The sequence below is a fragment of the Megascapheus bottae genome, unplaced genomic scaffold (genome assembly GCF_031878675.1).
Source record: "Megascapheus bottae isolate mThoBot1 unplaced genomic scaffold, mThoBot2.hap1 HAP1_SCAFFOLD_43, whole genome shotgun sequence".
Lineage (NCBI taxonomy): Eukaryota > Metazoa > Chordata > Mammalia > Rodentia > Geomyidae > Megascapheus > Megascapheus bottae.
Window position 1 is genome coordinate 1835967 of NW_028327392.1, and position 26235 is coordinate 1862201.

General features: G+C 39.2%; 1 protein-coding gene and 1 pseudogene across 14 annotated transcripts in view; both read left to right on the forward strand.

Moving 5' to 3' along the window:
• The first annotated feature begins 256 nt into the window (after window positions 1–256).
• LOC150039987 (ankyrin repeat domain-containing protein 26-like) overlaps window positions 257–26235 on the forward strand; it is a 35016-nt gene continuing 9037 nt past the window's right edge. The window contains exons 1-8 of one of the 14 annotated variants that reach the window (XM_090327483.1): window positions 257–448; window positions 4854–4991; window positions 7884–7957; window positions 8314–8429; window positions 11541–11734; window positions 13565–13793; window positions 15332–15373; window positions 16949–17350. In XM_090327483.1, coding sequence (XP_090183609.1) covers window positions 11607–11734; window positions 13565–13793; window positions 15332–15373; window positions 16949–16993 — 444 coding nt within the window. In that variant the 5' untranslated portion in view covers window positions 257–448; window positions 4854–4991; window positions 7884–7957; window positions 8314–8429; window positions 11541–11606 and the 3' untranslated portion in view covers window positions 16994–17350. Of the gene's footprint in view, window positions 449–2385; window positions 2504–4853; window positions 4992–7883; window positions 7958–8313; window positions 8490–9929; window positions 10063–11540; window positions 11735–13564; window positions 13794–15298; window positions 15374–16948; window positions 17351–26235 lie in introns of those variants that run through there. The other 13 variants (XR_016534136.1, XR_016534138.1, XM_090327486.1 and 10 more) reach the window with 13 other exon arrangements.
• On the forward strand, window positions 12395–13246 carry LOC150039988 (mitochondrial carrier homolog 2 pseudogene; annotated as a pseudogene).

Consider the following 26235-nt stretch of genomic DNA (forward strand, 5'->3'; position numbering starts at 1 on the left):
TTTTCTTCTGGAAAGTACTCCTGTGCCTAATAAATTCCTAGAACAAGGAGAAAATGCATCTAGTTAATCGACAGTGGTCATTTTTCTGCCTTTCCACTGCCCTAGGCTCTAAGCTAACCCAGAACAGGGATGTAACCTGCAGAGCTTTGTACAGTGGTTTCATATGGGGTAGAGTGTCCAGAGTGAGAATGAGAGATTATGGGTACATCTGGTCCTTTATGTGCCCAAAGAATTTTTTCTGTTTTCTTTCAGATCAGCTATTTCAGACCCAGGATGCAATTCACTCATATAAAATACCTTCACAACTTAAAAAAAGACAGCGTAAAATACATATAAGAATATGTTTGGAAAATGTATTGAAATGCCAGGAAAAGGAGCGAGCAGAAAGCAAAGTATTATCACAGTTACAGTGTGAAGAAGAACAGGAAAGAGAATTTTGTCATTGGAGGTGTGTATCTAGTTGTGTGGAAACATTTGAGCTCCATTTAAATACATACAGAAAAGAACTTTTGCTGTGACTGACTTCCCTCTCACTTTCTTCAGGGTTTTGTTTTGTGGTGCTTGATATTTTTTGATGAGTTATTTACCATTGATACATGAAGTAATTAAAGGAATATTTTTATTGCCAGTCCTGGGACTTGAATTCAGAGCCTGGACACTGTCCTTGGGCTTTTTCCTCAAGGCTACCCTCTACCTCTCAAGCGACAGTACCACTTCTGGCTTTTCTATGTATATGGCACTGAGGAATCAAACCCAGGTGTTCATGCATGCTAGGCAAGCACTCTACCACTAGGCCAAACTCCCTGCTCCAGGAATATTTCCTGAACCTCAATTTTAATGATGTAAACAAAGTAGAACAGACATCTCAGTATATTGCAAAAACTTTTTTTTCCAGTCCTGTAGCTTGAATTCGGCCTGGACATTGTCACTGAACTTTCTCAAGGCTAGCACTCAGCACCACTTCCAACATTTTTTCTGTGCATTTGGAACTGTGAAATCAAACCCAAGATTTCTTCCATGCTAGGCCACTTCCATACTCTACCTCTAGGCCACACTCCCAGCCTGCAAACTCTTTTTGAACCCTAATTTTTTAAATTAAAACTGATGCTGATGAAGAATATTCTTCATATAAGTAATTTTATATATTTCTAATTATTTACTTTCAATAAATGTTATGTGTAGCAAATATGTCTACCTATGTAAAATATGAGTAGATAAAGACTTTGATCAATATTTCAAAAATACTCATAGAATGTTTCTATTCTTTCACAATTCCTTACAATAAACAATTGTCATTTCTACTCAGTAAAATGTTTTTAAAAATTATATATTTATTTTTCTACAGCTGGTTCTGGGGATTAAATCCAGTGCTTCAACTGTGTTAGATTCTTCTGTTTCTCTGAGGCTGACAGGAGCAGTCACTTATTCTCACTCAACAACAATGAAAGAAAAAGTTGATTAGAAAGTAGTTCTTTGGGGTGGGCGGGAGTGTGACTTAGTGGTAGAGTACTTGTCTAGCATGCAGGAAGCCCTAGGTTTGATTCTTCGGTGCCATATATATAGAAAAACCAGAAGTGGTGCTGTCGCTTGAGAGGTAGAGGGCTAGCCTTGAGGAAAAAGCCCAAGGACAGTGCCCAGGCCCTGAGTTCAAGCCCCAGGACTGGCAAAAAAAAGAATTCTTTAATTATTTTATCTACTATCTCTATTATATATGCATATCTAAAAATTAATCTATGCTAGAAAAGTTACTGTTTTATTTTAGTAACTATTGTATTATTTAAGTTTATCATTTAAGTTCTTCCTAGTATTCATACTGATATTAATCAGTGACACTGTTACATAAAGGAAACATGGAAGTGTGGTTGCAGATATTAGAAAACTTAGCTTGGCTTGGGGTTCTGGTACTGGGTAGATACATGTTGTGTGAAAATATCTTAAGGGGCTACCTTACACTGCAAGTCATTCTTTGAATCATTGGAAAGATTGTATAAAGATAAAACTTTTTTGTAGAAAATGTATGCACATTTGTGCACATTAACTTTCAAACTTATTAGCTACATTGTGTTACCTAGTTTAGTTGAGAGAACAGTAGGATTATATAAAAATGACTTTCATCTCTTATGAAAAATATTAGAGTTTCATTTTCATATTTTATGCTAGTAAAAGTAGCTTCCTAAGTAACAGAATTATCTTTAATTGTTCCTTTTCTACTGTGGTAGCTTTTGGAAGAGATTTAAGTGACATACTAAATAAGGCTAGAAAGGAAGGGATCATAAAAGTTTTGTTATGGTAACATGTGAAGAGATATCGGCCAATGAGCTTTACATTTTCTAACAAAAGAAATTTTACAACTGTATTCATGTCATAAGACTAGATGACAAAGAAGACAAATGCACATTGCTCATCTGAACAAAACAAGGAAAGACAAGATAATAAAGAAGGCAATCAGCAACCTTGTTCATGTGATATGGAATTAGAGACTTTACGAAATGCCTTGATTCAGGTAAATAAATCTGCTACAGACATCCAATTGCTATGTTTATTTCATTTATTTCATTGCCAATATTATTTTTGTATCCCTTTGATTTAGTATATTCAGCAGGCACCTGCACAAGGAACTGCATAATTAGGCAATTTCATCACTGCAAAACCATCAGAAGGATGCACTTCCACACACTTAACACACCTGCTTCATCAGTAGACTTGCTATCCTGTGGGTCCACCTTTGTATGCCTGGCCTGTGTTTGACCAAAGCTCTGTTTATGTGATTTGTTATTGTTTCACTTAGGCAGGACACAGTGTGTCTCCTTCTAGAAATAATGATATTTAAAACAAATAATTGGGACTAATTCTTAACATCTAACATATGTTTAGTATATATTATCCCTTCCTTCTTTCCTTCCTTCTTTCCTTCTTTCTTTTTTCTTTCTTTCCTTTTTCATCCTCTGCTCCCCTCTCCTTACTTTCCCTCCTTTCTTTTTTCTTCTTCCCTTCCTTTTCCCTCTTTTTTTTTTGCACTACTTCTGGCTTTCTTCTATGTATGTGGTACCGAGGAATCGAACCTAGGTCTTTGTGGATGCTAGGCAACCACTCTACCACTAGGCCAAACTCCTGGCCCCTCCCCTCTTTTTTTGAGCAACTGAAATTGAATTTAGAGTTCGAATTTGTTGGAGAAGTACTCCACTGCTTCAGTCACATTACCAATCCTTTCTTTTGTTTTTTGTGTGATTGTCCTGAGGCTTGAACTCAAAGCCTATTCACTGTCCCTGATCTTTTTGCTCAAATCTAGCACTTTATCACTGAGCTACAGCTCCATCTCTGGTGAGGGGTGTGTGTGTGTGTGTGTGTGTGTGTGTGTGTGTGTGTGTGTGTGTGTGTGTAATTGGAGAGAAATATCTCACAGACTTCTATGCTATGGCTGGCTTTGAACTATAATCTTCAGGTTTCATCTACATGAATTGCTAAGATTGCAGGACGATCCACACTGCCTAGCTGCCAGTCCTTTATGTGATTTAGTTGCTTTTCTCTTGGTATCCATTTTGCACAGAGATGGCCACAGACTATGGTCCTTCTTATCCTTGCCTATCATGTACTGGGATCTCGAGTACATTCCAACATGCCTGGCTTGCTGGGTGATAAGGGAGACTCATCACATTCCCTCCTACACCTCCTTCCAAAGTCTACCTCTTACATACCTAGTGTGAGCTCCTGTGGCAGACCCTCGTGTTCTATGTTCTTTCTTTCTTTTTCATTTTATTATCAGGGTGATGTATAGAGAGGTTGTGGTTAGATTTGTAAGGTAGTGAGTACATTACCTCTTGAACATTTTCCCTCTTCCCATGTTTTTCTCCCACTTCCCATACCTCCACCACATCCCAAGTTGTAAAGTTCATTTGCAACGTATTTTCTTGTGAATATTCCTTTTACACTGCTTCATCCTTTGGCCTTTGTCTCAGCATCTTGCTTTTCCCCTTTTCTTCCCTGATTCAAATAAATAAATAAATATATGTATAATACATCAGGTACCAAAGTCAGAGACAGCAACAACAGGTGATAAACAATAAGGGAAAAAAGAAAAAATTAGAACAATAAAAATAAAAAAGCAGAGTAAAGAAACACCTTCACATAATACATTAAAGGCATCAACCACAAGGACATATCTCTTTTTTCCATATCCTGGAGTTCATTTCACTTAGACTTATATTTCCCTCCTTCAGTGTATATGTTCTAAAGGAAGGAGTAGAAGGCATATTGATTTTAATCACTGGAATAAATATGAATATAGGTATTTTAATGTTAAAGCTTTGAAAGTATAATTACACTAGTCAAATATTTTGTGAGGTGATTATGTTTCACAGTAGAATCTCATCTCTGACCGTATTAAAGAATTATTTTTGGTTGTTGTCAACATTTTGTCATAGGAGAAATTAAAGTCTATGTAAAGTATATTGGATAAAGGACCTTAAATTGTCAGATGCGCAGGTTAATACTTGTAATTTCTGTTAGTCAGAAAGCAGAGATGAATAAATCACAGCCTGGTAAAAATCAGGAAGCCCCAATCCCAGGAAATAACTGGGGCCTGGTGAAGCTTTCCTTTAATGTAAGCAACACAGGAAATATCAGTAGGAATATCATGGCCCCAGCCGTGCCCCCCCCCAAAAAAAAACAAAATAGCTTAAAAGTAGAGATGTGGCTCAAATGGTGGAGCAATTACCTAGCAATTAAGAGGCTTTGAATTTGAGCCACATTACAAGCAACAAAATGGTGAATTAAAATAAGCACTGTTTCAAATTTAAGATGTGCTCCTCCCAGTTATAGTATGACACCAAAAAATTAAGAAAATGTATTTCTAGCTTTCAGAGGAACAAAAAGAAATCAAGAGGGAACTTTCCAAACTAGCAAAAGACAGAAGACTAGAAACTGAAATCTCATCAAATTGTCTTTGCCTGCCCAAGGAGATACAAATGGAGCAACAAAAACTGAATTCTGAGGTATGCTTTTTAGTCATTTCTAAATATTGTATGATTGTGCAGATGGACACATTTTAAGAACCAGCTCTGTGTGTTATGGAATTGCATGTGTGTATGCAATTGTTGGTCTCATCACATGAGGTATAGTGCAACAATGACAGGATGACATTCCCAGTGGCCTCAGCCAAACAAGAGATTTTTGTGGGGGAAGGGGGAGGGGGAAAGCCATCCAGGGTTCCCTTGCCCAGCAAGTCACAGGCTATGTTCAAAATACTGCTATTGCCAAAATCCAAAGACAGCCAGGCACAAGTGGCTCATGGCTGAAATCTTAGCTACTCAGAAGACTGAGATTTGAGGATCGTAGTTTAACGTCAGCCTGACAGAAAAGTCCCCGTTATACTCATCTCTAATTAATGACTCAAAACTAGAAATGGAGTTGTGGCTCAAAGTGTAGAGAGCAAAAGAGCTCAGAGACAGTGCTCAGGCCCCAAGTTCAAAGCTCAAAAAAAAATCCAAAGAGAAAAGAGAAATTTGTAAATATTTTCCAAGAAGAAAATGGGTATTTTATCTTTTGTATCAAAACTCTTGAAATCAACCACTTGTTATTCTAAGTTTTGATGTGTGGATGTGGACGTTAATTTCTTCCTTCACTTGTAGATAAGAGAACAGGGAGCTGGGATGAAACCCTACTGTAAAAGTCATTTCCTTCCTTTGAGAAGAGCCAGCCTCTACCTCACATAACGTCCTATTTCAGTCAGAGAGCTTTTGGGAACAGTGATGTGTCACAACAAACCCTCAAGCTGAGTCCCTTCCACAAAACCTCATTCTCATCCCCGACTCCATATTCATTTGGTTCAGTATTTCAAGATAACTTGTAAAGAAATGATTTATGAATTTCCCCGGAATTGCAAATATATCACATTAATTGTTCTCTCATTTTACACCTAGAATAAAAGGCCTGAAATGTTAAGCATACATAAAATCTATAAGTAGTTGATAAAATATCTACATTATGCTATTGGATTTCTTTTTAAAAGAATATTTATGTTAGCTGGGCTCAGTGGCTCACACCTGTAATCCTACTCAGGAGGCTGAGATCTGAGGATCGCAGTTTAAACTCAGCCTGGGAACTAAAGACCATGAGACTATTATCTCCAATTAACCACCAGAAAACCGGATATAGCACTGTGGTTCAAGGGGTAGGGCAGTAGTCTTGAGCTGAAGAGCTAGGGACAGAGCCCAGGTCCAGAGGTAGAAGAGTAGCCTTGAGCCAAAGAGCTCAGGGACAACACCCAGGCCTAGAGTTCAAGTCCCACAACTGACAAAAAAAACATACTTTTACTGAACAGTTGTCATTATTAAGGAATTGTTAATAATGGAATTATTTATTCTCAAAAAATTGACATACCAAGGTTTTTAAGCAATAACTCTTAAGCAATTATATATCAAAACCACATAAGGTAGTACAGGGTACCTATACTGTAACTGTACTAAGGTAGCTTTTTAAATAAATGCCCATGGTTTTCTCACAGTGGTAAATAGAGAGCTTGTTTCCTTTACTAGATATTACCATATCATCTCACCTACAGAAAGAACTGCCAAAAAAAAAAAAAAAGGACTGCCTCTCCATTTTCTGCTAGGTCCCATTTTACTTTGCACCTTTGCATCTGAGTGCTTGCTAAAGTTGCCCGTCATGAGCCCTGTCTTAGAATGAATTGCTTTGAGGGGAATCTTGACTTTAGAGTAGAGTTCAGCATTTCAGGTGCATGGCTTTCCCCTGCCTCTGATTGTCAGCTCCATTACTTGCCGTCCAATGGAGAAGTGCCATTGTGCTTTCTGCTGCATGATCATGACCCCCTGAATAGCACTGAGAACAAGACATCTATCTCTTGCTTCCTGTGCCTAAAACCACTGCTGCCTATGGCACCTGTAGATACTTGCTTTAGCCATGGGGATTGATTCTGAAACCTTGTGCTTTCCACTTTCTGTCACTGTTACTGCTGTGAAGAAGGATTGGTCTCCTGAAGACTTCTCCCACCCACATGCCACTTCCTAAAGGATGGCATGTTATCAGAATATAAAATGTGATCATATGCAAATGCAGACAGTTCTCTGTGCTACTGGCCCTTTCTGGATGTTTCCTAGCTTAACATTTCCAAAGCCAGTGAATTCTATACTGTTCTGATTTTCATGGCACCAATGGAGAATTGAAGACACAGGCATTACCTTGCATGATAACACATACTAATTAGCTGAGGAGGGTGGTTCAGAGGCAGGCACTGTGCAAACTATGAACATGCTACCACTCACACTCTGAGATGCAAAGCCCATTTATTACAGAATAACATGCTATTCCATCCCAAGCGTAGCCTAGTTCTGCATATTTGTATATGTGAAAGTTTCATATTCTATACAATGTGTTAGTGCTTTAAATTCCAAATATAAATGTTTTCCACAAACACTTCCCCATTTTGCCAATTAGAATGTCTGATAAAAAAAACAAACCTTAAAAATAATGTTTGAGCAAGAAGTAAAAGGAGAATCTCTTAAAGGAGGAGGACTGGGATCATGTAGAGAGTAATAGGAGAAGCTAATAGAAGATATGATTAACAGAAAATATGTGCAAAGAAACCCATTGTTCTAATACACACTCAAAACATTTTTAAACTACAAAAGTTCTAGAACAGGGTCATAATTATGTCTGTACAAGGCTAGCCAGTATAATTGTAGGCTCTGTGGACCATGTGAATTCCTTGAAACTGCCTTAGCGAAGTACACAGTATGAGCCCTAAAGTGGACCAGAACAGCATGGGGATGAAGGGGTCTCACAATGCTTGAAACATGCCAGCACGAAAACAGTTGGTGTACAAAAGTGTACCAGAATGTTGCTAAAATGTTTTTCATCTCTTTTAGTTGCAAGAAGGAAAGGAGGAAGGATGCACAGAAGCTGTACCAAAGGCAAAGGAAATGGAAGATGAAATGCAAAAGTATAAATTGAAGCAGCATAAATTACATACATCTGTGTGAAGCTAAGGAACCTGCATTCTGAGTTCCTAAAATGCATATCCAGGGGTTTGGGAAGTAGTTCAGTGGTTGGGAAGATGGTTGGCTGAATGGGGGCTTTTATTGGATCCACAACAGAACAAGAAGAGAAACATGATATGTGTATAACATCTCAAGTTAATCCTAATTTTGCACATTTTATATGAAACAAAAGTATGATTACTAAAATCTTTTGAGGCATTTCAGAATTTCTATAATCACTTATTTAGAACCTTGTTTAAAATTATATGAAACATTTAAAACTGGATACGTGGAAATAATTTTAAAACCTGCCTCGTAGGCTTGTACTTCAAAATTTCCTATTGAAAGCTACCATAGAAAAGAAAACAAAGAAAATTTGAAAGACTTCAACAAAAGCTGAAAAGACAAAGGGCAAAACTGGCAAGCTCTCCTTTGGTGAGTCTCTTCCCAAAGTCTACCACACTAAAGAGGAAGACTTCTTTTTCCATTGTCAGAGTAAAGAATGTTTAAGTCAATTTGACAAAGGTTATTGATGGCCGTATTTCTTTTCTCATTGGTTGTGGGGCTTGAACTCTGGGCCTGGCCACCGTCCATATCCAGCTCAAAGCTACAGCTCTACCCTTTGAGCCATAGTGCCAATTCCGTTTTTTTACTGGTTAACTGAAGATAAGAGTCTCACAGGACTTTTTGCCAGGGCTGGCTCTGAACCTTGTTCCTAAGATCTCAGCCTCCTGAGAAGCTAGGATTAGAGGCATGAGCCACTGGTGCAGTATTTCTTGTATTCACATTGGTGCTTCATCCTCTTTACAGCTGTTGTGTTGACTTGATGGTACTTGAATTCAAAAAAGTTGATGAAGTTTGTAATAAGATGCCAAGGAAACTAGATCATTGTAAATGAAACTTTTATGCTCACTTAATGTTATCAATGGTTAAATTTTGCCATCTAGAACTTGGTGTAATATCAGTATCAGAGAGTATTTTTAAATTAAAAAAATAAATTTATTGTAAAGATGATGTACAGATGAGTTACAGTTACATAAATCAGGTGATGAATACATTTGTTTTTGAACAGTGTTACTCTCTCCTTCATTTTCTCACAAGTTGTTCCCTCCAGATCTCCTGACCCTCCCCGTAGTTTAGTACATTTACAACGTACAGTTTTTGATATTACAAGAAATTTAAGTAAAAAACAAACTTGTACTAGAGTCCTGAGTTTGTCTTTATAATCTATTATTTCAGTGATGTTTTGCAGAGGAATCATTTGTAATCTGAATTTCTCATGAAGGAATGTCCCTAGGGAACACTTTTCCCTCTAGAATGTTTTTCTCTCTGGCATCTGAAAAGAAAACCTAGCTGAGCATGATGCTACATACCTACATGAACTCAGCCCATGGGAGCCAAAGTGAGGACAGCTTCTGTAGGTGGCTGTGGGTGCATAGGGAATTAACATTTCCCTATCTCAAAACAAACTGGGCATGCTCATAATCAAGTTCATAATCTCATGTCTAAAATCTCAGCTACTTAGCATTGTTTAAGCATTGTTGCTTAAAAAGTATTCCCAGGTTTTATTCTTTGTTGTTGTTTTTGTTTCCTTTTTTTGTCTGTTGATTTATCTGTCTTTGTGGGGGTAAAGGAGAACATAAAGATGGGGAACAAAGAGTGAACAAATGTAGCAGTGGTACTCAGTAGATTGTATGTTGAAAATGAGTTGTACAACTTGTGGGTGGGAACGGGAAGGAGTGACATTGTCCAAGAAGAAATGTACTCATTACCTTACTTATGTAATGCCAAGCATTCTGTACTTCCCCTTTCTAATATCAATTAAAACTGAATATTAAAAACTAAAACATGAAGAAACTATTTCACTTGGTTCATCAGACTTTCCAGGTCTTTCTTAAATAGCTCATCTCAGTAGAAATTTTTGAATCATTCAAGATGCCGATGTATGGAGAGAACTGAAAGCTACATAAGAATTTAGCAGGAGAAAGTGTCTCCCGTCACCCATGCTTGCTCCTGTAATGATCAAGAACACAAGATGGCATGGGGAGGACTCGATGCGAGTAGTGAGGTAGTTGTCTCCAGGAACTGATTCTGGATATAGTAGCTGTTTGCATGCAGTTCCATTATACACGTAGACATTTGTGATGACTGATCTCTCTGAAGGCTGAAGAAACACTAAAACATATGAATTAGTACCATTTAAGTGGCATACTTTGATACACAGGACAGGAAAATACACTGATAAAAGGTTCTCCAAACCAGGCACTGATGGTTCACTCCTGTAATCCTAGCTACTCGATCAAGGTTCAAAGCCAGCCCTGGCACAAAAGTCTGTGAGAGTCTTATCTCCAACTAACCACTAGAAAGCTGGAAGTTTGCCATAGCCTTGAGCTGAGGAGCTCAGGGACACCGCCCAAGCCCAGAGTTCACGTCCCGTGACCAACAAAAAAAAAGAAAGAAGAAAGGAAAAAAGAATAAAAAAGTGTCCTCCATGAAAGAGACTGCCAGGTTACATCAGATACATCAGGTTCTTAGAGAAGTGTATTAAGGAATTGAAAGTTACAAAACGTGTAGTTCTACTAGTCATGTTCAAAAATAATAAGGGATTTGTTTTTGGTAATTCCCAAAGATGTGAAGTAGACATGTGGCCTAGGTTTATTAGCCACTTTGATCTCTTCTAAGATTCAAAAGTTCAATCTGAGATCTATCCAGCTGTATCCCTAACTCCTCCAGAGGTGCTCATGTCAGAGCCCATTAGCCAGGGATTCTGGGTGAATTTTTTTCACAGGCACTGGGTTAACATGGAAAAACCAATCAAGAATAGGCTCTAGATATCCAACCCTGCAAATAATGCGGTTGAATATATGTCTGAAAGAAGCTTTAGAACAAGACCATGGCAAAAATAGGTCTCTAGAAAACTGCTCACCAAACAGAATAGGTGCAAGTCCTATAAAAAAAAGTCAGAGATTGTGGGTGAAAGCCAGACAAAGAATGATATTCAGCATCTTCAGGAAGTTTGTCCTCCTACACAGGAGACCAGAAAATCACTGCTCACAGCAACATGAGTTAGAATGAACAAGCAACATGTGACACCATCTACAGAAGGGACCTCGGCATGTAAAGGTTTTTGTAGGTCTGTCTACAAGTACAATGGCAGGAACAAATACCATAGAAGTATAAATGATCTCCTTAAATAGGTAAGGGCTGGAAATGTACATGAGGGAAATGAGTTTAGCCTTGAAAGGCTATGGAAACCGGAAGGGGTGGGACCAAATGTCAGAGATTGCTGCAAGTTCAATAGGAGTGGCCAGACGCACAAGGGAAAGGTGTGGCCACTGTTTGTAAGTGGAAGTGATGAGCAAAGCCAGACGATTCCTCTGCTTGGGATGGCTTTCCACGCATGCTCCTCAGAACTCAGCCTCCTGATTGTCTGGGCTTACAGAAGTGAGCCATTGAAATCATTGTTACAGTAGCTGTTTTCATGAAGTTCTGGGCTTTGCATGGCCAATGCTGTAATGCTTAAATATGTATTTTAATTTGATTTAGAGCCAAGGGCATGTTCAAAAGGGTTCAGAAAATTTAATAGAAAATCAGATTGAATGCAGGCTTAAAATGTTGGAATCTCAAGTTTCTCCACTAAAACAAGGACAAGAGATGCACAAAATAGAGATTCAACATTCCAAGGAGTTCTGTGTAGAGAGAATAACCCATAGAGAGACTCAACATTATGAACTCAGCAAGTAAGTAATAAACTGAGAATGACAGAACATAATCCAAGGTCAGTGACTGTGTCTCTAGAGAAATGGTTGATGACATTAGTAGGCTATGAGACATAAGTACTATGACTTTGGAATATAATTCTTAGTAAATTAACTTGTAAAATGTTACTCAAAAATGGGTACTATTATTTTCTTTATATGGATTTTCCCACTTAACTCTCTTATATGATGAATTTATTCTCTTAAATTATCTGCTACATATTCAATGCTAGTAATTAAGAAAGATACGTTGTTGTAAAATTCCTTTGCAGATTTGATATAAATAGAAATGCTGAATACAACTGGGTTTTTTTTTGCAAGATTCTACCCTAATTATTTCTCATGGGGATGTAGCAGAAAAATACTATTAACTCCAAGGTGACAGACACTAGGGTTAGTCTTCTAAACTAAGACTGGAATTGGTCAATTCCGCGGCTGCATTTTTGTGTGTGGCCACTTGAGGGAGGCTGGAGATAAAATGCCTTTAGTGTCACTCATCTGGGTGGGATATGTGCCTCTTCTTCCAACAATAGGACAAAATATTTTTGGGCAGCAAGTACGTCAGCTTCCTGGTCTCTTTTGTTATGCTCAGCACATTGGAAGCATCGACAGGAAACATGGCTTGTTCACAGGCTTAACTCCAAGACTGTGTTCAGGAGCCCTTGGAACTGTGGTCCGTAGACACAGGAACTGGAAGTTTCCATAGAGAAGCCTCATGTTCCTTTGACCAAGTTATCAAAGAGACACCTCGAGAGATGATGGCTCATTGTGCTGCTACCCTCATTACACATCCCCTCCACGTGATCACTCTGAGATGTATGATACAATCCATTGGCAGAGAATCCAAATACTGTGGACTTTGTGACTCCATAATAACTATCTTTCGGGAAGAGGGCTTGCTGGGATTCTTTTCGGGTCTCATTCCTCACTGCCTAGGTGACATCATTTCTCTGTGGTTCTGTAACTCCCTGGCCTACCTCGTGAACACCTATGCACTGGACAGTGGGGTTTCTACCATGAATGAAATGAAAAGTGATTCCCAAGCTGTCACAGCATTCTTTGCCATATGTTGACCTATCCCTTTATGCTTGTATCTAATCTTATGGCTGTCAACAACTGCAGGCTTGCTGGTGGATCCCCTCTTTACTCCCCACTGTATACTTCCTGGATAGATTGCTGGTACATGCTGCAAAAACAGGGAAATATGAGCCAAGGAAATAGCTTGTTTTTCTGGAAGGTCTCCTGTGGGAACTCTTATTATTATGACCTGAGAATGTTAATTTGAAGATGTGAGGCAGGGACAGTGACATTTCTATAGTCCCAGATGCACAGAATTATGGGAGAGAATGTTGATTTCTATACAGTGTGGCATGCCTTTTAAATAATCATTTAATCTTGGGAAAATGGAAAAAATGCCTTTGGTGTTTCTCTACTGCACTGAAAGGAGAAATGAAGAAGGGGTTAAAATATTTCCTTGTTCAGTGTGATGGCAAGTGGAAGACAGAAGGGGCAAGTCCTGTCAGGCCTCATTGAAGATAAATAAAAGGAAGAAACTGCTCAAGAGCTTTTAAAATGATTTCTGATCCTGCATTCAGCTCTTATTCGTTCCAGAGGTTGTGACTGAATTATAATTCAGTGACAAATGCTTGTTTCCGCTCATAGTATATAGATAGATGATGAGACTGAATGTTTTCTAGTTTTTGGGAATATTATCTAGAACCTTTTAAGTTGATTTGCTAAAAGGAAATTGTTCCTTAGGCGTTCTTTATTGACTAACGAAATGCTGGTATTTGTCCTTGGCAAACTTCACAGGACTGTGGACAGCATGAAGGAGGCCATTGAAGGTATTTCCTTGGTGATAGCACACACTCAGTCTCTTGCCCATACTCCTGTCACAAGGCCTAGCAGCGAGGGCTCTTTTATGGAAAACTTTCCACATGATGCAGAATTGAAGGGAAGTTTCCCTCCTCGAGAAAACCATGTGACTTCTTCCTCAAATGCATACACTTCAGTTGAGAGCCTGGACCAGTACCTGAGCAGGGTCAGTTGCATTTCAATATGTTCCACTGGCTTGCAGTATTTGAATGATTGTTCTTCAGTTTTTGAAATCCTGACTTGTTTGACTGCTTTGTGTTCAGTTAATATTGCTACCATTCAGTGTTCATAATAGAATTGGAGATCTGGGCATTTTTTAAAACTTCAAGCTCTCATGCTGAATCTCTACAGTTATTTTGTTGTTGTTGGTATGTCTTTGTTGTTTACAGTGGTGCTTCCAATATCCTCCATACCTGTGCTCTCCACTCTCAGAATAATTTCAATAGTTGTTCTGGTTTCATTCATAGTTATCAAATAGTATACTTAAGAGCATTTCATACATGTCCCATACCTTCTTCTGTCATGTCCTCACTCCCACTGCTGTCCCTTCCCCCAAAAGTTCCTCTTGTACATTCCTATTATTCATCTTTAAAGTCTAGATTTACAAGATAGAGAGAACCAGTGACATTTGATTCTCTCAGTCTGGTACATTTGGCTTAACATGATAAGCTCTACTTCTATTTTCCTGCAAATGATATTATTTCATTCTTTATAGCTGAATGATTCTCTGTTTTGGCCACATATTGTATTTATGCATGTGCTCCTTGATGAACAGATACCTGTTTTGCTTCTGTGTTTTAACTCTTTTGAAGAGTACTAATATAAGCACAAAGGTACAGTGAGTAAAGATATGTTTTGTGTAACTTGCCTCCATAAGGATATGGAAATTGGCATTTTAACTTTCTGTGGAAGCTGCATCTGAATTGGTTTGGAAATGAACACTGCTGTCTAGACACATCACTGACCATGCTTACTACCTGCGTGATTTCACCTCACAGAACCTGATTGTCCTGCACCATCTCAAGCTTACCATCCACTCTTGAACTCATATGCTTACAATGTCAGCAGAGAATTTTCTAGACCTGTAAACTTAAAAACTGAACTTTGTTTCATGGATAAAATTGTGTCATTTGTTGACCTACATTTTTTGTTGTTGTCAGTTGTGGGACTTGATATCTAGGCCTGGGCGTAGTCCCTGAGCTCTTTAGCTCAAGGCTACTGCCATATCCCCAAGTCACAGTGCTACTTCCAGTTTTCTGGTGGTTAATTGGAAATGAACAACTCACAAACTTTAGTGCCCAGGTGGCTTTGAACTGCAATCCTCAGATCTCAGCCTCCTGAGTAAGTAGGATTGCAGGAGTGAGCTATGGCACCCAGCTACAAAATTTCATAATTACAATGTTCTTGACAAGAACAAGTTTTCCTAAATAACATTTATTATTCTCATTCTTTTGGAAGTGATGATGTATTTCCATTGAATTTTAAGGAAATAAGTGAATTTTACTATACTCTGTTTCCAACTTCCTGTGCCACACTTGTGAGCTCTATTCTTTGTCTTTAAATTCTCAGTCATACCATCACTAGAATGCCTGATGGATAAGTGAGTAGTAATAAATAACTTCTATGTTAGGGATGGCGAGCTTAAATTATCAATTTGTTTCTCCTATTCAGATTCTGCGCTTACTGTCCTCCTCTCATCTATAGGTGTCATGTAACCATTTCATCCCACCTTATGATACAGACCCGGTAAGTCCCCGTGTGTGCACCCCTGGAAATGTGTAAACTGTGACACATGCCAGTCACTGCTGAGTGTGTGAGAGTACATTGATGACAGTTTTGCTATTTATCCACTGTTTGAATATTTCTAGACCAAGATTAAAAATTACAGAAGCAAAATATTTATTGGAACACATAGACAAATATGTCATGTGACCCAGCTGTTTAGCCATTTACATCAGTGAGCCTTGGCTCAGAGCTCTGATGGGATACTCTAGATGTTGAACACACAGAGAAGTCACACAGGTCTGGGTTAAAAATGAAATTCAGCCACATCTTCCTGTTCAGCTCCTGCCCAAATAGGCTTATAGAAGGAAAAAAATGAAAGATGCCCAAACATGTTTTAATATATAATTCATGATATCCTAGCTGGATAGTGTTTATTTTGTTTTGTTTCAGAGTTTTTCATCTAAAAAAAAACGAGGCTCCAGGTATTCATGATACACAGTCATTTACTGGACTCATCTGGCACAAATGAGGAGCACACAAAAGCTTTCTACTTCCCCATTGTTAGGCTTAACACAAATGTGGAACATTCTCCTTAGCACTTAGCAGAAAGATTAGAGAATTATTTTTCAAGAAAATGATGATTGAGTATGAAAAATGAATACATTGACCCAAGCAAGATGTAGGGGAAAATAATTTACATAGTTGGAGGCAAGTAGGTTTTTGCTGATTTTTAATGGTATAGAAATCATAGAATGTTTCCATAGAATCTAACGGATATCATGTATGCATGATTATGCTGTGTGGAATTTGACTTTTGACTTTGAGTCTTTGATATTCTTTTATTGTTGGGATAATGTATAGAAGGGTTACAGTTACATTCATCAGTTAGTAGGTGCATTACTTCTCACACATTGATACCCCTTCTTGTGTTTTTGTTTCCATTTCCCTCTCCCCACCCCCTCCCCATCATCTTGTTTTCCCTCTTCCCTTTCCTATTTCAAATAAACAAATAAACATATATATAATATACCAGGCAATGAAGTCAGATACAGTAACAATATGAGATTAACCAAAGGGCAAAAAAGAAAAGAGAAATAGTACATTAAGAACAACAGTCACACAAGATAAAGCTCTTGTTTCCATATCCTAGAGATCCTTTCATTTAGTCTCATCCTATATGACTTTAGGTACCTAGGTTTTACACTATTGTAATCATCTGCTAGGAGAGTCCTAGATGTGTACTAATTATTACAAATGAGGGAAACCATTGAGCCTATAGATTCCTTTGGGCCTGGATTACTTCACTTAATGTGATTGAGTCTTTGATTTTCTTATTCTTTGAAATATCAGATTTCACGAGTCCTGATCTAGGAAGAGTTCAATACTCTTTTAGAATCTCTCTCTCTCTCTCTCTCTCTCTCTCTCTCTCTCTCTCTCTCTCTCTCTCTCTCTCTCTCTCTCTCTCTGTGTGTGTGTGTGTGTGTGTGTGTGTGTGTCTATCTCACACACATACACGCACAGATACGCACACACGCACACACAAATGGGTTTAAAGTTCAGAGTTAATTCATCTGTTTTAAATATTTTAAACTACAGTCCTCCTTTGTTCCTGGAAACAAGAAGAATGCCCAAGAGAAGTAAAAGATTGCTGTGATGCCAGAAATCTTTAAGAAAAAAGCAAAGGAATATCACAGAGCCTCATGTAAAATGTGACAAAAAGAAACTGTTTGCCCAAAGGATGCTGTGAAAGGCAAAGAAGAAGGTGTTCATGAGTACACAGGAATGTCCCAAACTGAGATCTGAATGCCTGGTACAGCACAAGAACCTGGCCAACTTCTAGATACCTGGGCAAAACCAAATTGGCCTTTCACATCAGAATCAGAAATTTCAATGTAGTGAGCCTAGAGTTCCTAAAGGTTTTACAATATGTCTGTTTTGATAGATTCCAATAACACTTTCGTTATGCTCAATAAAGCTTCCATTATCATGCTGGTTACACAACAAAAGACTTTTAATTTCTACTTCTTGTTATTGCTGCTCTTACTCCTCAGTAGAAAGATGGTCAGAGGTGGTAGATATGTTTGGGAATAGGTGGAGAAAAGTGAGATAAGATAATGTTGGGTTATTAATAGAAGAGAGGAACATTGTTTTTGTTGGTGGTGGTGGTTGGTGGGGCTTGAACTCTGGGCCTGGCCATGGTTCCTGAGCTCTTTTCTCTCAAGGATAGTTCTCTGCTTTGAGCCACAGCACCACTTCCAGTTTTTCCCAAGCCCTAAGTTTAAGCACTGGGACTGGCAAAAAAAAAGTTGGGACTGGCATTATCATTTTTTCCTCTGGAAGCACAGATGATAGTTTAAGTCTATAGTTTTCAAGAATACAATTCTAATTAATCCCAAATAACTACAAAACCAAACAACAACTAAAACTTCAAGCCTATCAAGTTCAGTTAAGTTTTGGGGGGCTTTGGGGGGCTTATTTATTTTTTGGTTGGTCATGGGGCTTGAACTCTGGGCTTGGACCTGGTTTTGTCCCTGAGCTCTTCAGCTCAAGGCTAGCTCTCTACCACAATGCCACTTCCAGTTTTCTGATGGGTTTAATAGGAAGTAAGAATCTCATGGACTTTCCTGCCTGGGCTAGCTTTGAACCTTGATCCTTAGATCTCAGCCTCCTGAGTAGCTATGATTACAGGTGTGAACCGCCAGCATCCAACAAGTTCAGTTTAGTTTATCTTGACTTTTCAGATTTATCTCCTACTCTTTTGAGGAAAGAATATGGTGAGCAGTTATGATGGGACAGTTGGGTAGATGGACTCAACAGTTCTTGTTCTCTAGTGTGTGGGGGAACTCTGGTTACAATAATTATACATATCAATACAGATAATAGAAAAAATTGGGGGTTTGTACTGATGGATATGCTATTTATACAGTAGGCCACAACTATTTACAACTATGTACCAAATAAAACACTTAACATTGTTGTAAATTGGTGAGTCTATTGGATAAATCCCAGAGTTTGATGATCGTAGCCCAGTGACCACTGATTTCTCAACTGTAGTTGAGGTTGGAGGTGGTGGGAGTCTAGGTTTGTTTCATTTCTGCTTTTAGGAAGCAGCCCTTTGCTGTTTTGAACTGTGATCTTCAGATCACATCCTTCTGAGAAGCCAGAATTACAGGCTTGAGCCACCAGTCCTCAGAATACTGTTTTTGATGCAAACCCCAGAGCCTAGAGTTAAACAGACCTAGCTGTGATCATAGCTCAAATCTCCCTGGAAGGCCCAACCTTCTATCTCCCTGATGCTTTCTCTCTGGTGATCTCAGCCAGACACTGTGTAGAGTGCATCCCTGTTTCTATCCTGTGAAGAACAAGACAACAACTTCAGCCTCTGGGAACACACAGGCTCCTTTTTTGAGGCTTCTTCAGTTCCTCTTGTATCCCCATGAGTCAAAACAGAGGAGTGCCATGTACAGAGAAACTTGAAGGTCTTTTATTGAAGACAGTGGGCCTAGAGCTGGCTATTTCCAAAAAGATTCTCTCAACCAGGAAGGGAAGTTGAGCTGGGTTTTGAAAGTCAGCAAAGCTTAATTGGCAGCGAGGCTAACTTCTGACCAATTAAGCAGACAACTGGGGCAATGAGGAACCAGCAAGAGGTGTGCTTTAACTCCGGGTGGCCAGAGGCCAGGACTGGGTTAGATAGTTCATCCCCCCCTTAGTGGTAACTAATGGAAGCATTGGTTTAGTTTGAAGTCATTCTCAGTTGTTAGGTAAGGTGGTATAATGGCTGAGGAGGTACCCTGGGGTAAAATTTGTCCTGGGTAGTCACAGCTGCTCTTGCCACACAGTTTCCATTCTGTACCACAGCTCCCGTCCCTGTAGAGGCTGACATCCACACATGGCCATGTGGTTCTTGCAGGCCAGGGTGAGTCGGCTGGCTAAGGTCTAGCAGGGCTGGACTGTCATGAATGGGAGCCTCTGGGTTGTCATCAGGAAGAAGAGGGGCTGGGTTTAGACATCACCTGGGTGCAAACTGGAGCTGAGGCTGGTACTACATGTATAATCATGAATCACCTAAGTCTCTATGGTATGAGGGGTGATCGGTGTAAGCTTTTTTTTTTTTTGGCTGATCCTAGGGCTTAAAATTTGGGCCTGGGTGCTGTCCCTTAACTTCTTTTGCTCAAGGTGAGCACTCTACCACTTGAGTCATAGTACCGCTTCAGGATTTTTGAGTAGTTTACTGGAGTGAGAATCTCATGGAGTTTCCTTCCCAGGTTGGCTTTGAACTGCAATCATCAGATCTCAGCCTCCTGAGGAGCTAGGATGAGAGGTGTGAGCTACCAGTGCCCAGCTAAGACACATTTCAGGTATAATCACTGCATATTTCTAATACATATTGGTTTACCCAAGAAAGTAAAGAACAAAGTGCAGCGCAGCTCCATTAACCTAAGAGTTAAATTTTAATATCAAAGATGTAGCCAGCAATGAGCATGCAGGTAACCATCAAAGACATTGTAAAGATAAGTCCCAAACTGCTCCTCTCAGTGAAGTCCTTTGTTGAGTCACAGCATAAAAGACTACTGGGACCTAACCTAAGAGTGTGCTCTCTAGTTTAGGATGGAAATCTCTTCTGTAGTGGTCATGAGACCTGTAGTCTTCTCATCTAGTTGGTTTTCCATTTCATTGACTGCATCTCCATCATAATTCCTCCAGACAACTGTTCACAATGCTTGTATCTGGAACCCAAGAGGCACTGCAGCTTTCCACCTGAAATACACCAGCTTGTGTCTGTAAAGAAATTTACCTGTGGAAGGCCAAATAACGGTTAAAAGAACATCAAATCCAGAACCTCATTGGAAACAGAGTCCACTGAAAATACACTAGCTATAGTTTCATTATATTATTTTCCTCATTTTCAACAATTTTCTGTTACCAATCATCTTATGCCTGCATCTTTTTTTTTGTCAGTTGTGGGGCTTGAACTCAGGGCCGAGGTGCTGTGCCTCTTTGTGTTTGAGGATAGTACTCTGCCACTTGAGCTACAGTGCCACTTCCCCTTTTTGAGTGATTAATTGGAGATCAGTATTTCATGGGTATTTTTTCTGTCCAAACTGGCTTTGAACCATGATCCTCAGATCTCAACTTCTTGAGTAGCGAGGATTACAGGTGTGAGCCACTTGCATGGCAGATATGAGGGCAATGCTAGAAAATAAAATTTTGCCATTCTCCCCCAAACTACTCCAAAATAGGAAAATTATTTTTATTCATGATTGATAGTACTGCACGTGAAGTTCACTGGGTGAATATAGTGGGAAGGAAATGCCAAAAGTAACCACAGATTGTTTCCATTTATGTGATTCCAGACATGTCAGAATAGAAAATACTTCTTCCAAAAGCAAAAGAGCAGAGCAACATAGGATAAGAGGAGAGGAAATAGAGATGATGGGAGCCAAGAGAACATTCTAGTAATTAATGCTACATTTCAGAGACATTTTTACATGAAATGAATATCTAAAAGCACTACCATCAATAAGCACATTTCAGTTTTCTTTATTTATCCTGTTTCATATGAATATTGTACTTTTTATACAAAAAAGGAACTAAAGTCATATCATAGTAATGAATTGGGTATATGGTAGTTTAGGATAATATTTTACAGTTTACTGATCATAAGCTGAATCTATATTATAGTGATATTTCTGATTCCTGACTCCATTTTGAAACCCACTAAAGTGCAAGAGTATCACTCTTTTTATTTGCCTCAAATTTTCTTCCTTTTTTTTGCCTTTTTTGGGGGGGCTTGAGTTGAGGGCCTGGGCACTGTCCTTGAACTTTCTCAAGGCTAGAGCTCTACCACTTGAGCCTCAGCACCACTTTCAGCTTTTTTCTATGTATGTGGTACCGAGGAATCGACCCAGGTTTTTGTGCATGCTAGGCAAGCACTCAACCACTAGGCCAAACTCCCGGCCCAAATTTTCTTCCTTTTAAGTAGAAAAGAATCAAGTCTCAAAAACTTTGAAATTCAAATGTGTTACAATACTTGCTCCAACAGATGTGTGAGGATATTTGTGAAAGGCAGTTGAACCTCAAATTATAACACATTCAGAAGCTTGTTTCCAAAATGAAGGGTTGCTGCAGTGGTAACAAGTAATATTAGCAATCTCAAGTCATTTTGTCTGAAGCCAAATCTAAGGAAGACAGAATTGTAAGGAAAAACAGTTCATGGGACTCTTTTCTTCAATACATTATCATCTTTCTCTACATATAACATGTCTAATTCATCATCATGAACTTTCTGAAATTGACCCATGTTTTAAAAAAATGGTTTAAAAATCACACCTTTCATCCTTTTTCTTTAGTTAAAGTTTTGAACTGAAATGTTATGTGTGACAAGTAGCTGGCCCAAGTGATATAAACAACTAAATCATATTAAACTTCTTTGTCAATATAAAGAGCTACATCATTCTATCATACTTGCCTTGAATTTAGGCATGAGAAAAACTTATCATAGCAATTCAAAAGGAGCGGATCAAAGAAAAGGAAAACTGTAGAAGAAGCAAAGACTTGATGAAAGCAATATTTGTAAAACACTCAGATCTGATAGTCAAGTATTAAAAATGCTCTAAAGGAGATAATGAACAAGGTCTACTATAACAGTCAGAAAATAAGACAATCTCACAAAAAAGAAATGGCATTGATAGGCTCTCTGCTGTCAAATGTAAAGACTAATGATCCAGTCCACAATTCCTTTTGGATTCTCAAAGGGGTTCATTTGAACATTATAAATCTCTTACTCTATTTTTCTCTTGGTTCTTTTCAGGGAATAGTTAGTTAGAGGTAGCGGAGAGGGAGAGACAGAGAGAAAGAGAGAGGAAGAGAGGGAGAGAGAGAGGGAGAAAGAGAAGGAGAAAGAGAGGGAGATAGAGAAGTTTCCAGTATCCTTCAAGGGCATAAAGTAACTCATCTTGCAGAGAAACACAATGGTTATAACCAATGTGAGAAAGCCTACCCTTCCTCTACTTACCTTAAAAGCCCAGGAAAGAATTCACACTGGAGAGAAATCCTAGGAATGTAAACAATATGAAAAAACATTCCACTTTTCCAGGGTCCTTTAATGAACTTACACTGGAGAGAAGCTCTATGGATGTAAGCAATGTGGGAAAACCTTCATTCTTCCCCATTTCCTTAAAAGACAGGAAAGAATGTACACCAGAGAGAAACTCTGTAGATATATGCAATGTGGAAAAACATTCTCTTTGTCTTGTTAACTTGAGGCACAATAAAGTAGTAACACTAGAGAGAAACCCTTCAATGTGAGTGATGTGGGAAAACATTATTTCTGGTTATCTTTGAAGACATGAAAAATCTCACACTGGAGAGAAATCCTAAGGATGTAAGCAGTGTGGAATAATATTTATTCATCCCTGCTACCTTCAAAAACATGAGAGAACTCAGACAAAAAACCCTATATGTGTAAGCAGAGTGGGATTTTCTTCACACAACTCTCTCACCATTAGAGACATGAAAGAATTCACACTAAAGAGAAAAACCTATTTGCATAAACATTGTGTGAATAGTGTCTCTGGTCTAAGTGCCTTGCGAATCAAACTATACATGATGGTGAGAAACCATGTGGACATAAACAATATGGGGAAGAATTCACTCCTTGTCATTCCCTGTAAATCCTCCTCTTGTTTTTTTGTTTATTTGGGTTTTTTGTCATGAGGCAGAGCAGGAACCAGAGCACTGAACAGTGACCCTGCAGGTCAACCAGCTGCCCTTTGCCTCCTGTCAGGCCCTCTTCTGTGATGATGTATTAGGCAGTAATCCTTTCAGGGAGGAAATTTCATTTATTTGGTTATTTTTAAGTTTTATTTGTTATTGTTATTATAAAGGTGATATACACAAGGTTACAGCTACGAAAGTCAGATAATGAATGCATTTATTTTTCTTTTCAAACTTTTACTAGTCAGGGGGCTTGGGCACTGCCTTTGTGCTCTTTTGCTCAAACATTTTACCACTTTGAGCCACAGCACCATTTCTGATTTTCCGGTCGTTCGTTGGAGATGAGTCTCATGGACTTTACTAATTGGGCTGGCTTTGAACTGTGATCCTCAATTTCCGCCTCCCGAGTACAAGGATGACAGGCATTCGCCACTAGTGCCCAGCTGTCACAGGTTCACTTCTTTTTAGACAGTGTCAGTCTGCCCTTTCTCTCTCCATTTATTGTTTGTGCTCATATTTGTATTTGAAATCAGCCTTTGGCATTGTCCCTTAGTTTTTGTTATCAAGGATAGTGCTTTACTCCTTGTGTCACAGCTCCACTTCTGGGTTTTGGATATTTTGGTCCTATGCTCTTTTCTTTCTGGCTGTCCTCAGATATCAGCATTCTAAGTAGCTAGGATTACTGACACTTGGCACTCTAGAGCACAAATCTTATCTCAGAAGCATGGATGGGCATGGAGGAATCTTTCTCCTCTGGGTCTTGGTGTACCAACACAGGAAGGTTGGCTCATAGGTGGTGATCACCTGATGCCAGGGCACCAGAATGTGATTACCTGTAATGCAGAAGGGCCTGCGGGGCCATATCTGGGAACACTTTGGCTGCCACACCTAAGGTAGGTGCTTCTTACATGAAGATGGAGGCCCCGGATGGTGTTCAGCACACTACAGTGCCCATGACAACCACACAGAGAACGATCCCATCCCAGTGTCCACAGTGTTTCCTATAAAGGGGGTGCAGGAACAGAAGCCCATAGACCAATCAGGAGCTGGGTCAGACCCTTCAGAAAGCCACAGAGACCAGGAAGCTTAATAGGAAGCAACGCTGTTAATCCCTGCCACCTGAATTGTTACTTCTTTTCTCTGTGCCTCAGTTTCCAAATGTGCAATATGGATATCCCAGTTCCCGGTTTGAAGTCTTTAGAAGGACGACTAGGTGAAGTAGTCTGTTAAAAATTCAAACATCCAGTTCCCAGTGCCTGAAATCTGAGCTAGTTTAGGGCTTGAGATTTGAGGATTGTGTTTTAAAGCCAGTCTTGACCAAAAAAAAAAAAAGGAAGCTCAGGGACAGAGTTCAAGCCTTAGGACACACACGCACACACACACGAAAACAGAGTTTGAGAGGGGAGTGCTGCAGCTCTGGATAATTTACAGGAAGCGACTCGACTTGTCTCCTCTCTTCCAGATGACATCCAGTGGTTGGCAGGATCTAGTTCTCCCATCCTATGCTGAGCCCTCAGTGAGGAAGCCCTAGACCTTAGCTGACTGGCCAGAGGCCCTGGCATTGGGGCTGTGCTGTCCCCGCCCCCTTCCTCTGGGCTCCGCCCCCACACTCTCGGGCATGCCCACTCTGCATAGGGGACAGTGGGTGACAAGGCCTTGGGTTCCTTGACTGGAAACCTCCTTGCTCTGCTCTCTGGGTAGTGGATGCACTTGGGAGCTTCAGGAGGATGCAGCACCTTTCTGCCATGCTGCTCACTTCAGCGCCTGGTAGGATCAGGCCAAGTCTAGTTCCTCAGGGCCCCTCAAGGCCCACAGCCTTCCATGTCCCACAGGAGGCTCAGAACCTGGCATGGGCCCCCTGGGCTTCTCGCAGAGCCCACATGACAGACTTGAGCCACAGCATCCAGCTTTTTATTGAGCTGAAACTTGTGATATTTTGCTGTGATGTTCTTGGACTACCATACTCACTTCTCAGCTTCCTGTGTAGCTGGGATTATAGATGTAAGTCACTGCACCTGTGTTAACCATTCTTCTCTAAGTCTTTCTGCACATACATTTTTTCATTTTTTTCAAATTAACATTTTATATGGACGTTTCATGTTTTTGTGTTCTTCTTTGGATTTATACTCAAAATGTGATTATGATTTGTGCTTGTGATATGCCTCACATGATAAAAGTTTAAATCCAAATCAGCCTTACAGAGCAGTAGGAATTAAGAATCCTATTTTGTTTTTAACCCTTAGCTTCTTACCAAATGAAAATAATTCTAAAGGCTCCAACTTCATAATTTCATACTAATATCATTAATGCCCAAGATAAGGGTGTAAATATACCATGTAGTGTCCAAGTGTTACCTTCAGTGTATAGATTGAGGGAGATAAGAGTCTGACATAACCTAACTTCTTGTGTCTGAAGGAGATAATTGAAAGGGTGTTTAATATTGCAAAACAAACAATCTTTCATTTTAATGAGTGGAATCAAAAAAATACAATCAAGTGTTTATAGACTGATGTAAATACAGCTTAGCATAGATTTACATTGGACATTCTGCTGTGAGTATACACAGATAAAAGTCCCTGTAGAGACTATAACGAAGTTGAAGGAAACCATTAATCCACATATCCTGTAGGAACATAGGAATTGGTAATTTATGCCATGTTAAAATTCTGTTATTTATAAAATTATGTATAAAATTGTGTTACATTGTATATTTGCTATGTATAGACACTGAATCAATTTCTCCTTCTGAAAATTTACCGCTGGAGAAAAAGTTAATCAGTGAACAAACAGGATGCATATTTACATTGTAGTGTTGTATCAGCAAAGAATTGTCTCCAGAACCCCTTCAATGTAGGAATTGAGAAGGATTTTTCTTGGTGGCTGAAAGGAATACCAGTAGGAGGAAACATTCATATTGAGATATGGCTCCTCCAGAGAAAGAATACTGACAGACATGCCTCCAGGGATGCAGAGCAGAGAGTGCCTAGGTTCATCATTTTATCCTTACAGTCAGGGAATGAGCAGGAGGCAGCTAGAAAGATACCCATTTCCTTGGCATCTATGTTGTCATAATGAATAGGAAAGGAATGATGGCAGAAGGAAATATTTCTCACATTTAAGAAATATTTTCTGAGTAACACACATACTATCTGGTGAATGTAACTGTA